At 51.0% G+C, this 11536-nt stretch overlaps 5 protein-coding genes across 5 annotated transcripts; 3 read left to right on the forward strand and 2 right to left on the reverse strand.

Annotated features, from left to right (window-relative positions):
- Window positions 1–99: 99 nt before the first annotated feature.
- AKAW2_61143A (Mtc5p) lies at window positions 100–4446 on the reverse strand (the record flags this gene model as incomplete). The annotated part of the gene is made up of 1 exon (XM_041693347.1): window positions 100–4446. One exon carries the CDS (start codon window positions 4444–4446, stop codon window positions 100–102), a length of 4347 nt encoding a protein of 1448 aa, XP_041546641.1.
- Window positions 4447–5247: 801 nt separating this feature from the next.
- UBC13 (E2 ubiquitin-conjugating protein UBC13) lies at window positions 5248–5876 on the forward strand (the record flags this gene model as incomplete). The annotated part of the gene is made up of 4 exons (XM_041693348.1): window positions 5248–5300; window positions 5363–5451; window positions 5505–5636; window positions 5701–5876. The coding sequence occupies 4 exons, from the start codon at window positions 5248–5250 to the stop codon at window positions 5874–5876; spliced, it is 450 nt and encodes a 149-aa protein (XP_041546642.1).
- Window positions 5877–6658: 782 nt separating this feature from the next.
- On the forward strand, window positions 6659–8074 carry AKAW2_61145S (uncharacterized protein; the record flags this gene model as incomplete). The annotated part of the gene is made up of 5 exons (XM_041693349.1): window positions 6659–6699; window positions 6794–7230; window positions 7305–7522; window positions 7580–7960; window positions 8030–8074. The coding sequence occupies 5 exons, from the start codon at window positions 6659–6661 to the stop codon at window positions 8072–8074; spliced, it is 1122 nt and encodes a 373-aa protein (XP_041546643.1).
- Window positions 8075–8632: 558 nt separating this feature from the next.
- RPL24 (60S ribosomal protein eL24) lies at window positions 8633–9589 on the forward strand (the record flags this gene model as incomplete). The annotated part of the gene is made up of 3 exons (XM_041693350.1): window positions 8633–8683; window positions 8846–8989; window positions 9305–9589. The coding sequence occupies 3 exons, from the start codon at window positions 8633–8635 to the stop codon at window positions 9587–9589; spliced, it is 480 nt and encodes a 159-aa protein (XP_041546644.1).
- Window positions 9590–10911: 1322 nt separating this feature from the next.
- Window positions 10912–11412, reverse strand: gup1 (glucosamine 6-phosphate N-acetyltransferase; the record flags this gene model as incomplete). Its single annotated transcript, XM_041693351.1, has 1 exon — window positions 10912–11412. One exon carries the CDS (start codon window positions 11410–11412, stop codon window positions 10912–10914), a length of 501 nt encoding a protein of 166 aa, XP_041546645.1.
- Window positions 11413–11536: the final 124 nt, after the last annotated feature.

Here is an 11536-nt window from a genome sequence, read left to right on the forward strand (position 1 = left end):
ACAAAAATCAATGGGTATTGGTATACATGAAAAAGCATCATAAGATAGAAAAGAAAGAAGCCAAGATCGATCAGAGACAGACAGCAAGCAAGCAAAGCATCATCTACTCTCCACCTGATTCATCGACGACCTCTTAGGAACAAACGGCGCCGAAGTCGGTTTCGACTTCCTCCTCTCATCCTTAACCCGTAGTCCTCGACTCAAACCACCCCCGAGACCCCGCGCAAGAGACGCAAACGGCGACGCAGCCTGCCAGTTATCCAGGTCCTCTTCGTGCTGGCCGACACTAGCGACGATTTCACTGCCGTGTTTCGAGGATCCGGATCCATCGGAGGGCTTGGCGCGGTGTCGGTGGAGGGAGGTGTCGCTGCCGTGGGTGCTCGGGGAGGTCGGGTTAAGTTTCCACGGGTTCGTGGGGATGTCCGGGTCGATGTAGTCGGCACATTTGCAGCCACAGCCGCTGGGGCAGAAGTGGTATTCTTCTTGGTCGGTGTCGGGTGCCATGGAGAACCAGCCTCGGTGGCAGTCGAAGCAGCTGACGTGACCGCAGCCGAGACAGGGGATGAGCATGCCTTCGACGACTTCGCTGCAGATGACGCAGGGGAGTCTGAGAGGGAGGGGCTGTTTTGGTTTGCAGTGGGGGCAGGTGAGGGGAGGGGGTGTTATGCCCTTTATGTGGCTCTTGGGGATTGCTTCGGTGAGTGCTTTGGTTGCGAAGATGGAGTGCTGTAGGGCTTGGCCGCAGCTGATGCAGTGGCGTTGGATCTCAAGACCTTGGTTGTCGGTATCGGTGGGTGCGGCTGTTGAGCTGCGGCGCTTGGAGCTGGGGAGGGAGAATGAGTCGTGGTGGCTTCTGTGGCGACGGTGTGTTGGCTCTTTGGTGGGATTGGGGGTCCCGCCGATCTTCAGCACTTCGCTACGTTGCACGGGTAGTCCCCATATAGAGAGCAGATGAGCGTATGCTGCGCGGTACGACCGGTATAGCCATTCTTTCTTGGGATCGAGGAAAGTACTCTGCGACTGTCCGTTGCCCTCGAACGCAGCTTGGTTTTTTAGGACTGCGCGAACCTTTGTCGACGGTTTGGCGGGAGTAGGTCGCTCGCTCTCCGTGTCAGAGTGGGTTTGTGACGTGAGCGCGGTGGAAGTAGTTAGGTAGTCGGGAATGGCTGAGACTGGTTTCGCAGTAAAGGCACTCGTCACCCATACCCCTGGCCCTCCGACTGTGTTGGGGCTGCCGTTGGGATTGAAAACCTTCCGTGACAATGCGGTTGCTGGAGGAGATGCTGACGAAGGGCCAAATGTAAGAGAGCGGGAAAGAGACGAGGCCAGAACAGAACCAATGCCGGAGCCGCTGCGTGGTTGGGATTGCTGGTCAGGTGAAGCAGCGATTGCTATGTTCTGGGTCCATGTCTTTCGGTCTGCTGCTAGGGGGCCGGCTCGAGTGGCTAGAGGAGGGGTTGTTCCTGTGGAATATGGCGGCGTGGAATCGGGACGCCAGATCTCAGATGAAGAACGCCCAGAACTATGGGTAATAGGCGTTGCGTGACTGTCCTTCGGTGTAGAAGCAAGCGGCACGGCCGTCTGCGGTTTGCTCTGCGTAACGGAGTTGGGGGAATACAAATCAAATGAAAATGCATGCTCCTCCATCCGCCTGGAAACAGCCCGACTGACATGAGCGTGTTCTTTGGAGGCTTCGTCAATGTTGGCCTCGTGCAAAACACAAGATAGCATCGCGATCATTTGCACGTCGCCGATCTGTTCAAAATGTTCGAAGAGAGCAGGGATTAGCCACTGACCACCGAATGGATGGTCGCCCCATTGAATGACGGTATTCAGAAACCCTTTGTGACGTTGGTCCTGGCTTCCCATGTCGTTACTCAGATCCACAGCGCTATCCTTCCTTTGAATGTACGGTCTATCCAGGGCGTCAAAACCGGATGAAAACATTGAGCTCTTGCAGTTGTGCAAGATAAGCCTGACAAGTCCCCATATCCGAGACAGCTCGTAATAACCGTGGTCGAGGGCTACAGCTGAATTATGCGCACAAACGTCCGTGACTTTGCCGCAGATACGATATTTGCTAGCCAGTTCCCGCTTGGCTGGGAGCAGATCACTGAAGTCGTGGATTGAGATGACATTTTGCGAGCCTTCAGATGACTTCGATGTCATCGCACCAACGGTCGACCTTTGCGAATTATCTGTAGATCGCGGACGATAGAGTCCCAGACTGCCACCACTCCGCCATGTCTGGGGCGTTGGAAACCGATGCTGGAGCCCTGACAAGATACCAGAAGACCCGGAGGAGCTTGACGATTCAGCGTCCGAATCGTCGGAATATTCAGAAGCGCCATCGTCAGTGCTGGCCATTGTGACAGACGTCCGAGGCCCGGGTGAATTGGTCTGCAGACGACCAAAGCCTTCGAAGACCTTGTCCGCTCTGGATAACCTGGTCATTTCCTTAAACCCTAGGTTTTCAAGCCAATTGGACTTGTCTTTCCTAGATGGGAAGAAGCACACCAAGCGACCATCGTTGGCCCATAGTGCACCGCATCCCTTGGCTACCGGGACCATGACATTGGCATTGACCGGTCGAAGCAGTTCAGAACTCATGCCTAGATCTTGGCTTTGTGACAAGCCGACCTCATCTTCATCGCTGGACTCCTCACCCCCTAGTTGGCCGTTGATGGGAGACTTTACGGTTTCTGCCGTTTCCCCAAGAATCCATGCTATGCTTTCTTCCAAGGTACTCTCGCCCAAGAGGTAGCGAACGACCCCCTCGAGACATCCTCGTTTGTGAGCAAGGAAGGTCTCTGCAATCGTGCGAAGTTCAGCTATCAACTTGTCGGCAAGTTGGTCGGTGACAGCGGCAGTCTTCTGCACACTGAATGTTGGCATGGCATCTCGAGGGTAATCAACGGGGAATTTAATATCGACTTTCATGAAGATAGAGTCATCATCAGCACCCCATGGTCCGTGAAGGGATATAGTTGCCTTTCGTTGTCTGACATCGACCGATTCAAAAGCAACCTTGGTGAACTTTTCTCCGACATGGGTAATCTCGTCGCCCAGGGTCTCGATATCCCATCCGGAGATTTTCACGCCACGCATCCATGAAATAGGATTAGTATCCGTGCGAACGTTTGTCCGACCCTGCATACCGATCCTAGAATCGGCGTTGGCCCCGCTCTGCGTCCATGCGCGAGCGTATGGGACCGAGATAGTATTCATGCCGGGGTTACGAGACGTCTGAGGTGTGGAGCTCTGTCGAGTGGTGGGCGACAGCGAGTCCATATCTTCTTCCTCTTCATCGATAGGCGTATCCCGATATGACCTATACAGTGCGCCCTTGCGCGTGAGCTGCATATTGGAAACATAAGTCTTCCCTTTCTCAAAGCCAACCCTTTGCATAATATCCGGATCAACCCTGTGTAAGCGTAGTTCACGATCCGTGCCCCAAGACACCAGCTGGAACTCTCTATTATCAATACCACCCTCTATCTCCCCGCGTGCTCTCCACAGAAACTCTTTCACCTGGCCTTTGTGTCCTAGGAAGCTGTGTACCAGAGGAAGCTCATCATTCGAAGTAGAACCCTCCCCAGCTCTCCGGCTATATAAGTGGAGATCACTGTTTCCTCTTTGTGGCATGGCCAAGACACCCCATCCAAAAGGAGTATTCCTTGCTCGCCATACTGGAAACGGCGTCTTGATCACCTTCTCCGGTACCTCTGTGTCCACTGTGTAGTCCCAGAATTTGATCGTCTTGTCGAGAGAGCACGTTACAAGAGCCCCTGGCCGTACCCTGTTCCAGTCCAGCCCATAAATCTTCGTGTTGTGTGCCTCAATGGACTTGATCGGATACGCGCCCATCCGCTTGTCCCATATCCGCAAGAACTTGTCGTGAGAACTGGCAATAACGTTGGGGTCCTGTCGGTTCCATTTAACCTGTGTTGCTCCAGCAAGCCAGTCAGAGAATGAAATAGCGGGACGGGAGGGTGTCCGCAGATCCCAGCAGTGGACGAAGCTATCAACGGCACACGTCGCGAGCATATCTGCATGGTGTGCGGAGAAGTTGATGTCTGTTATGGCTCGAGAGTGGGCGTGCAGAACGTGCTCAATCGAGCTTGGCGAGGATTTCATGCCCAGGTTCCATACCAACGCCTTCTGGTTTGATGTGCTAACGACCCAATAGTCTCGGGCAGCGAACGGGGACCATTGAACGTCTGCAACCTCCCATGGTGTGTGGTGCGGAAGATACCTTGGCGGCGAATATGGCGAATCGAGATCGATGATGTGAAGACCTTCCTTGGAGGCTAGAACCACATCCCGTCCACAGGGCGAGATCGACATAGACCCAACAGGCTGCTCCACATGAAATGAGCTATCCTCCCCGAACGTTGGACTTTCGAAAGCCGACGTGAGGGGCCTGGGCTCGCTTTGGTCCACCATGTTGGCGTCGCCGGCTCTGGGCGTGAAAGGCTCCTTGGTTTCTGTGCTACCTCTTGGCTGCTATCCACGCCTTGGAGAAACGTTCAAACGGACTCAGAATATCAGGAAGCACATTGGTGAAAAGATCGTTTGCGGTCATACACGGCGCTATCATATCGACCGCGTTTGTCATGGGCTTTTCATCAATTGCGTAGGAGGAACGGGTCTGTGGAATTGGCTGTGCGCATTGTGGAGGTCGTTACGGGGGGCGGTCGAACTTGGAATTCCAGAGGCGCATGTACCGTATCTTCGATAGACCAATGATGGTGCGCTGTTGAAACGGTGGTTAATAGGATGAGCAGGGAGAAAAAATCACTACTTCAATTGGAATCTTGCCTGGGGAATTGTAGATATCCGAACCAAGGGCCTCAGACAGCAGCCGTGGACTCCGCAAAGTCCGGGGTTGGCGACTTGCTTCCCGGCCGCAGTCTCCGATTCTGCACACTTGGTTCCTCCAGCCTCCAGTGCCCATTACGGCAGGCGGTGTATGCAACCTGCGCAGCCCCTCTGTCGGTTACGTCGTTCCATATCGAATCGAACTCCAGCCATAGGATCATACCAGGTGGCTGTTGCTTCTACTCCCCGCGATCATCGCTAGAGGCTGCTGTCAAGTTCCGCCTGCTCCAAAGCTACGTGGGAGAGGTATCCGCTGCTTTCCGACTGCCAGAAATCTGCAGGAGAGCCGTAAGCCCCACCTTGATCATAACCGTGAAATCGCGGGGTTGAACAGAACATTAAACGTCCTTATTTCACAGACTCAAAATGGCGTTGCCTAAACGAATCATCAAGGAGACCGAGCGTCTCATGGCAGAGCCGTGAGTTATCCGGTTAACAAAAGAATCCTATCACAGTACAGATTGTTGACGCACGCCTGCAGAGTTCCTGGCATCAACGCCGTACCTCACGAAGATAACCTGCGTTACTTCGATGTCTCCATTCACGGACCGGCACAGTCTCCATACGAAGGTAAATAGAGAAGAATACATAGGCTATTTGTATGGCTGTTGACTTCTTTCAAGGTGGCATTTTCCGCCTCGAGCTGTTCTTGCCAGAGGACTACCCGATGACTCCGCCCAAGATTCGCTTTTTGACCAAGATCTACCATCCCAACATTGACCGCCTGGGGCGGATTTGCTTGGACGTCTTGAAGAGTATGCAATATTACACCTCAACGTTGGAAGGAGGATACAAGAATTTAGGCTAACGTGCGGCTAGATAACTGGTCTCCCGCTTTGCAAATTCGCACGATTCTTCTCTCCATCCAGGCTTTGCTGGGAGCCCCCAATCCTGACGACCCGCTTGCCAATGATGTTGCTCAGCGCTGGAAGGAGGACGAGCCAGCAGCGATACAGACTGCCAAGGAGTGGACTAGAACCCACGCAATGACTTAGATAAGAAAGGCGGAAAGGGCTCCACCCGCTAAACAAACTGTAGGAGCAGCAATGTTGTGATGTGACCATGAGCAAAAGTACTGCGACATTCTGCCTTCCTGGCATTTTTAGGATAGGCCTCGATTCTCCGGGACCTTTTCTTACATACAATGAGAAGGCATCCATAACCATCAACTCTGGTTCGTTTCCCCGCAAGTGCTCATGTATGGTGATAGAGCTGTGGCTCATTCCAGATGTGTGGTATAGGCATTTGCTTTGTTTCATCCGGCTGCGATCTGTTTTTCGATTTCGATCTTAGAGATTCATTCCATAGAATTGCAATATACCTGTAGCAGATCGTCGACTTTGGTTTAGTTCTACTGGCTCAACTGTCCTGGTGGTTTATTATGCACCTGGCTTGTAGTACACAATGATCCATGACTCTCGATTTAGATACCATAGCCTACCCAGTAACATGATACTGCGGGAAATATCTATCTTCCTGACCTTGAAGGCATCTAGATGTGAATAGTACGGTCCCAGAGAAAATCAGCTAGGAGATTCACCATATTCATTACGGTACCAGAGTGAATCATCGCGAAGATTAACTCATACTAACACGTATTGTATAGCTTGGTTTTACTTCCTTACGCTCCCTTACGCTCCCTCGTGCAGTTATTTTCAGGACCAGGAAGACACCGATATTCTGCCTGCCTGCCTTAGTCTACCATCAAGCGGTAAAGATAGTTATCTAACCAAGCACTTCAAGCAAACTAATCACAGTGACCATCAACAACAGCACAATGAATAACGAGGACAATATGGACACCTCTGGAGAAGCAACGTATGTTTTCTCTTCTAATTGTATATCACCAGCAGAATTGGAGAAAGAGAAACCATGCCAGTCATTTCGATATATCTGACACCCGTCTTTCTAGAGACCAGCCTCACGCCTTCCACGAAGAAAGCGAGGACCCGGTTTCTCATCTCACTCAACTGACCGACGACATCACCAGTCAGCTCGCCGGAGCATTTCACATCACAGACCATCACGATGACCCGCTTTTCTTTCCAGCTTTGTTTACAAATCCTTTGAATATGACGGCAACAGAGCAGGATTTAAGGGAAGACCCCAGTGCAATGTCCCTAGACTCTTCTCCCCAGACTCTGCACTCAGTGTTTGGAGCTGGTGCGAAGCCCAACACACAACAATCTTCTTCAACCAGTGCTGGTTCTCAAGAGATCAACGATACAACTGCTGCAGCTCGCAATCTCGCAGGCATTCTGAAGAAGAATAAAGGCGCGAAGACGGGGAAGAAGGTCCAGTTCGCAGCCTCTCCAGGAAAGGTAGTAAAGTGCTACAAATCTTCTCCAGGTGAGAATTCTCACTTTGAGTATATTTGGCTACCATAGTGACAGCTGATCCAGAGCTAAAGAAGAGGGACTAAGCAATGGCTTCCTGGCTCCGTCCACTTAAGTCCGTCCTTGAGTACGTCTGGCCTCAGGAAAGACAGACTGCCAAGCAAGACAAGAAAGTCATTGTTTTCCGCCGAGCAAACCTCGTGGATAGGGAGAGTGACAAGGACGAGGACAAGGACGAAGAAGGAGCAGGCACGGACTACCACGATAGCTCTCCAGTTGGGCGCGCGAGCTCGATCGACGACCTGGTAACATGTTACCCAAAGCCCATAACTATTAGCCTATACCTGCTGACAGGATGACAGGTTGGTTACATTCGCCAGACCACAGCTTGTACTAAGCAAACGCGCAACCCCAAGGAAGATTGGAAACGCAAGAGAAGTGGTGACACTAGGATTTGGAATTATAGAAACCCATGGTGCACCAAATGCTACGGGGAATGCCCTCTTTGCGGTTCCGCCTGTTGCGTGTACGAGGAGCTGAGGCGCGCAGTCGCGGATGAGGGAACTGATCCTCTAGTGGCACGAGACCGCAGACGGCTAATGGGCCTCATGGAGTCTGTGGGAGCCTACATCAAGGACGCGAGCACGTTCTCCTTGTGTTCAACGCCAGGTTGCGGAAAGCATGTCTGCCCGTCCTGTTGCGGAATATGCCCGGACAGGACTTGCCGAGACATACAGTGCAAGGTGAGTAGCGAGATTCACTCGTTTCTTTTCAAGTAGTGCATGAGTCTGTGTTGACACCAATGCTGTTAGGAGTGCAAGGCAGATCCCTGGGCCGTATGCGACTGGCACGAGTAGTTAGCGGGGCGCCACGTTATGAAGCACAACAATATCATGACGAAGTTACGATAATATGCCGATGACAATTCACCGTACAGTAGTCACAGATAAGCTCCAAAGGAAGCTCCAGATCTATTAGCCGTTGAAGGGTGGTATGGAGGAGTCTTCGACAGAAGATGGCAGTTCTGATGATATTAGGTCATTATCCGGAGGGAGAGAATAGCGAGCATTGAGGCCAATGTATGTATTATGGAGTCATCAATGCAAATATGCGACCATAATTCCAGTTAACTTCTCAAATTAAAATATTAAACTGTTAAAGTCCTAAGTAATACAACCTTAAAACTAACTCATCAAGCACATACATCCCGATCCCCAAGATCTGGAGAAGTCGAGGCGGCAGCCAACCAGCCAAGGGCAGGGCCGGTCACGTGGCACCGCTTAGCGAGGCTCCGCACCGCACCACAATTGTGTCAGTCTCACGAACAGCTCGCCGCAGAGACCGCTTCGACTCAACCACCCAACGCCAACCGACAACATCTCGTCTCGACCGGCTGCGCATCTCAGACGTTCAAGATGCGTACCTACGACGATTCTTTCAGCGGTCAGAAGATCTACCCTGGAAAGGTGCGTTTTGATGTCCCTTTCCCGCCAGCAACTTTCACAAAACGACCGGCCTCGAAATTCGCCACGAAAACCTACATCTACACCAGACCCTTCACCAATACATACAAAATAAAAAAGAAACAAGGATATATCAGTTGACGGTTGATTTTTGAAAAATTATAGGGTAAGCTGTACGTCCGTGGCGACAGCAAGATCTTCCGCTTCCAGAATGGAAAGTCCGAGTCCCTCTTCCTCCAGCGCAAGAACCCCCGCCGCATCGCCTGGACTGTCCTCTACCGTCGCCAGCACAAGAAGGGCATCTCTGAAGTCAGTACCCGCCATTTATCCCTTTGGAATCGTTGAGTTTGTTGTTTCGTTGTTTTGTTGCATGGGTTGGAAAGAGGAGGACCTACTGGAGTGATGCATATGTCATCGAATTCACGACGCGAACATACATCAAGATGTGATTGGATATGACGGTTGAATCTATCTTCGATGATATACCGGATGGGATGAACTACAACCCTGGTGGTGGCAGTGGAGACTATCGCAACAACATAGAAGGAAGAAAGGGGGATACATGTATAAGGTTCCATCAAAGGAGACCACATGCTGACTGGGACCCTTTTTCCAAACCTACAGGAAGTTGCCAAGAAGCGCACTCGCCGTGCCGTCAAGAGCCAGCGTGCCATCGTTGGTGCCTCCCTCGACGTGATCAAGGAGCGCCGCGCTCAGCGCCCCGAAGCCCGTGCCGCCGCTCGCCAGCAGGCCATCAAGGACGCCAAGGAGAAGAAGGCCGCCAACGAGAGCCGCAAGCGTGCTGAGAAGGCCAAGGCCGCTGCCTCCGGCGCCAAGCCCGCTCAGCGCATCCAGAGCAAGCAGGGTGCTAAGGGCTCTGCCCCCAAGGTCGCTGCCAAGTCGCGTTAAAACGGATTAGAGGCGGTACTGGCTGTTGGGACTGGGATGAAAGTAAAAGGAATAAGAAATGACAACACTTATGGGGGTGGGAATATGTTATGGACATAGGGAATTTGGGAGGTTATTCTAATCAAAAAAATAGAAACCCCCCACGAGGAAGCATTTTTTTCTTTTTGCCTCATCAAAGATTTCTATTCTCCAAAAAAACATCATCAAACGAATTTCCTTGGTTTTGTTTTTCCCTTGCGGCGTATGAGCGTTGGGTAAGGGGGATCAGATACTACTACTGTCCTTGTTGCTCCTTCCTCTTCGGATTTGGACCAAGTTTCTTATTCGTTTACTGCGCCGTTTTCTTCTTCTCTCTCCCCCAAGTGGTATGTCTTCAAAAACTTATTTACTTCCCCAGGAAAGGAATATGGAAATGGATGCGATATGATTACTATTCATTCTTCCCCTATCTACTTTGCATACCCAATAGTAAAATCATACCCTGTACGTAGTAAAAAGGCCCATGCGCAACATACATGATCTCATCGATCCTTCCAAGATCATCCTTCATTAGGTCGGATAACCCCGGGTCCCTATCACGTGAATCACCGTACCTTGTAAATCTATAGGGCTCAGACCTAGACTAACCGTTTCCGGTACCATTCTTCAAGTCCCGTCCTCACGCTATTAATGCCTCAGGCACAAAAAGGCAGCAAGGGATAAAGTTGTTGTATGCATGGCATGTGTTATTCTTATGTGAGTGAGAATGGTGTACCATGACAACCTATCAATTGCATATATATGAGTTTGTTTACTTATTTGGAGTAGCTCACTACCAATGGCCTTAATGTACCTATACTGTAATGTTCACTAAGGCTTCAATATGTAGTTATTTCCTCACTATCATAGATCTAAGGGTTCATACTACTACTTCTACAGCAATGGTACTGGATATCTCTAACGATGATGGCTGAATGAATGCCAGACAATAACTGACTGAGTACCTGCAGTCATCCTGCAAAGCATATAATGCATAATACTGTATAAATCAGCAACCATGAAACCCATCGAACAATAAAGTCCCGACCTAACCCGTATCTAGACATCTATCTATATGTAGTATACAACAACAACGACAACAACGCCCGAACATGATAACAATCAACAACCCCGAAACAACAGCTCGAAGATATCTTCAATTATGCATTACCACCACCACCTAATAATAATGAGCCATCTCCAACCCAGCCCGCTTGAACCCACACTTGAGATAGAATCCCTCATTCGCCTCGGAGCAATCGAGAATACTCTGCACAGACACACACACACCATTAGCATCATCACTACACCTCAGAATAGTCTATTAAGGAAAAAAAAGATGAACATACCTTATAGCACCCCACCTGCGCAGCAACATAATCCAACGCCTGAATAATCCTCAACCCCAGCTTCTTACCCTGCTGACTCTTATCGACGGCAATATCCTCAATATGGCCAACAAGACCCAACTCATGAATGAACTTGCGCTCAACAATCAAGCTGCCCGTACCCACAATCCGGTCCTCCCCATCACAGATAACAAGCAGGTAGTATTCGTCATTGCGCGACGAGATCCAGTCGTAGCGCTTGTTCCACTGCTCCTCGGTGATGGTGCCGACGGTCGTCAGCACGCGCAGCACATCCAAGTAGCCGCGGTTGTAGTCGGAGCGACGGACAGGGCGGATCTTGTAGCCTTCGGGCAGTTCGGCGGCCACGGAGGGGGAGATGAGGGTCGTGGGGAAGAGGGGGGCGTCGTCCTTGGAGAATTCGGCGGGGGGTTGGGTGAGGGTGGAGGTGTTGGTCATTTTGGCGCTTGGTTGGGTTATTCGTCCGTCTTGGACTTTTTATTGGAAAGAAAGAAGAAAGAGGTTTTTGAGGGTGAAGAGGTTTGTTTGTTTGGTGGTTTGGTTAAGGGAGGGCCCCTGGGTA

The sequence above is a fragment of the Aspergillus luchuensis genome, chromosome 6 (assembly GCF_016861625.1).
Source record: "Aspergillus luchuensis IFO 4308 DNA, chromosome 6, nearly complete sequence".
Taxonomy (NCBI): domain Eukaryota; kingdom Fungi; phylum Ascomycota; class Eurotiomycetes; order Eurotiales; family Aspergillaceae; genus Aspergillus; species Aspergillus luchuensis.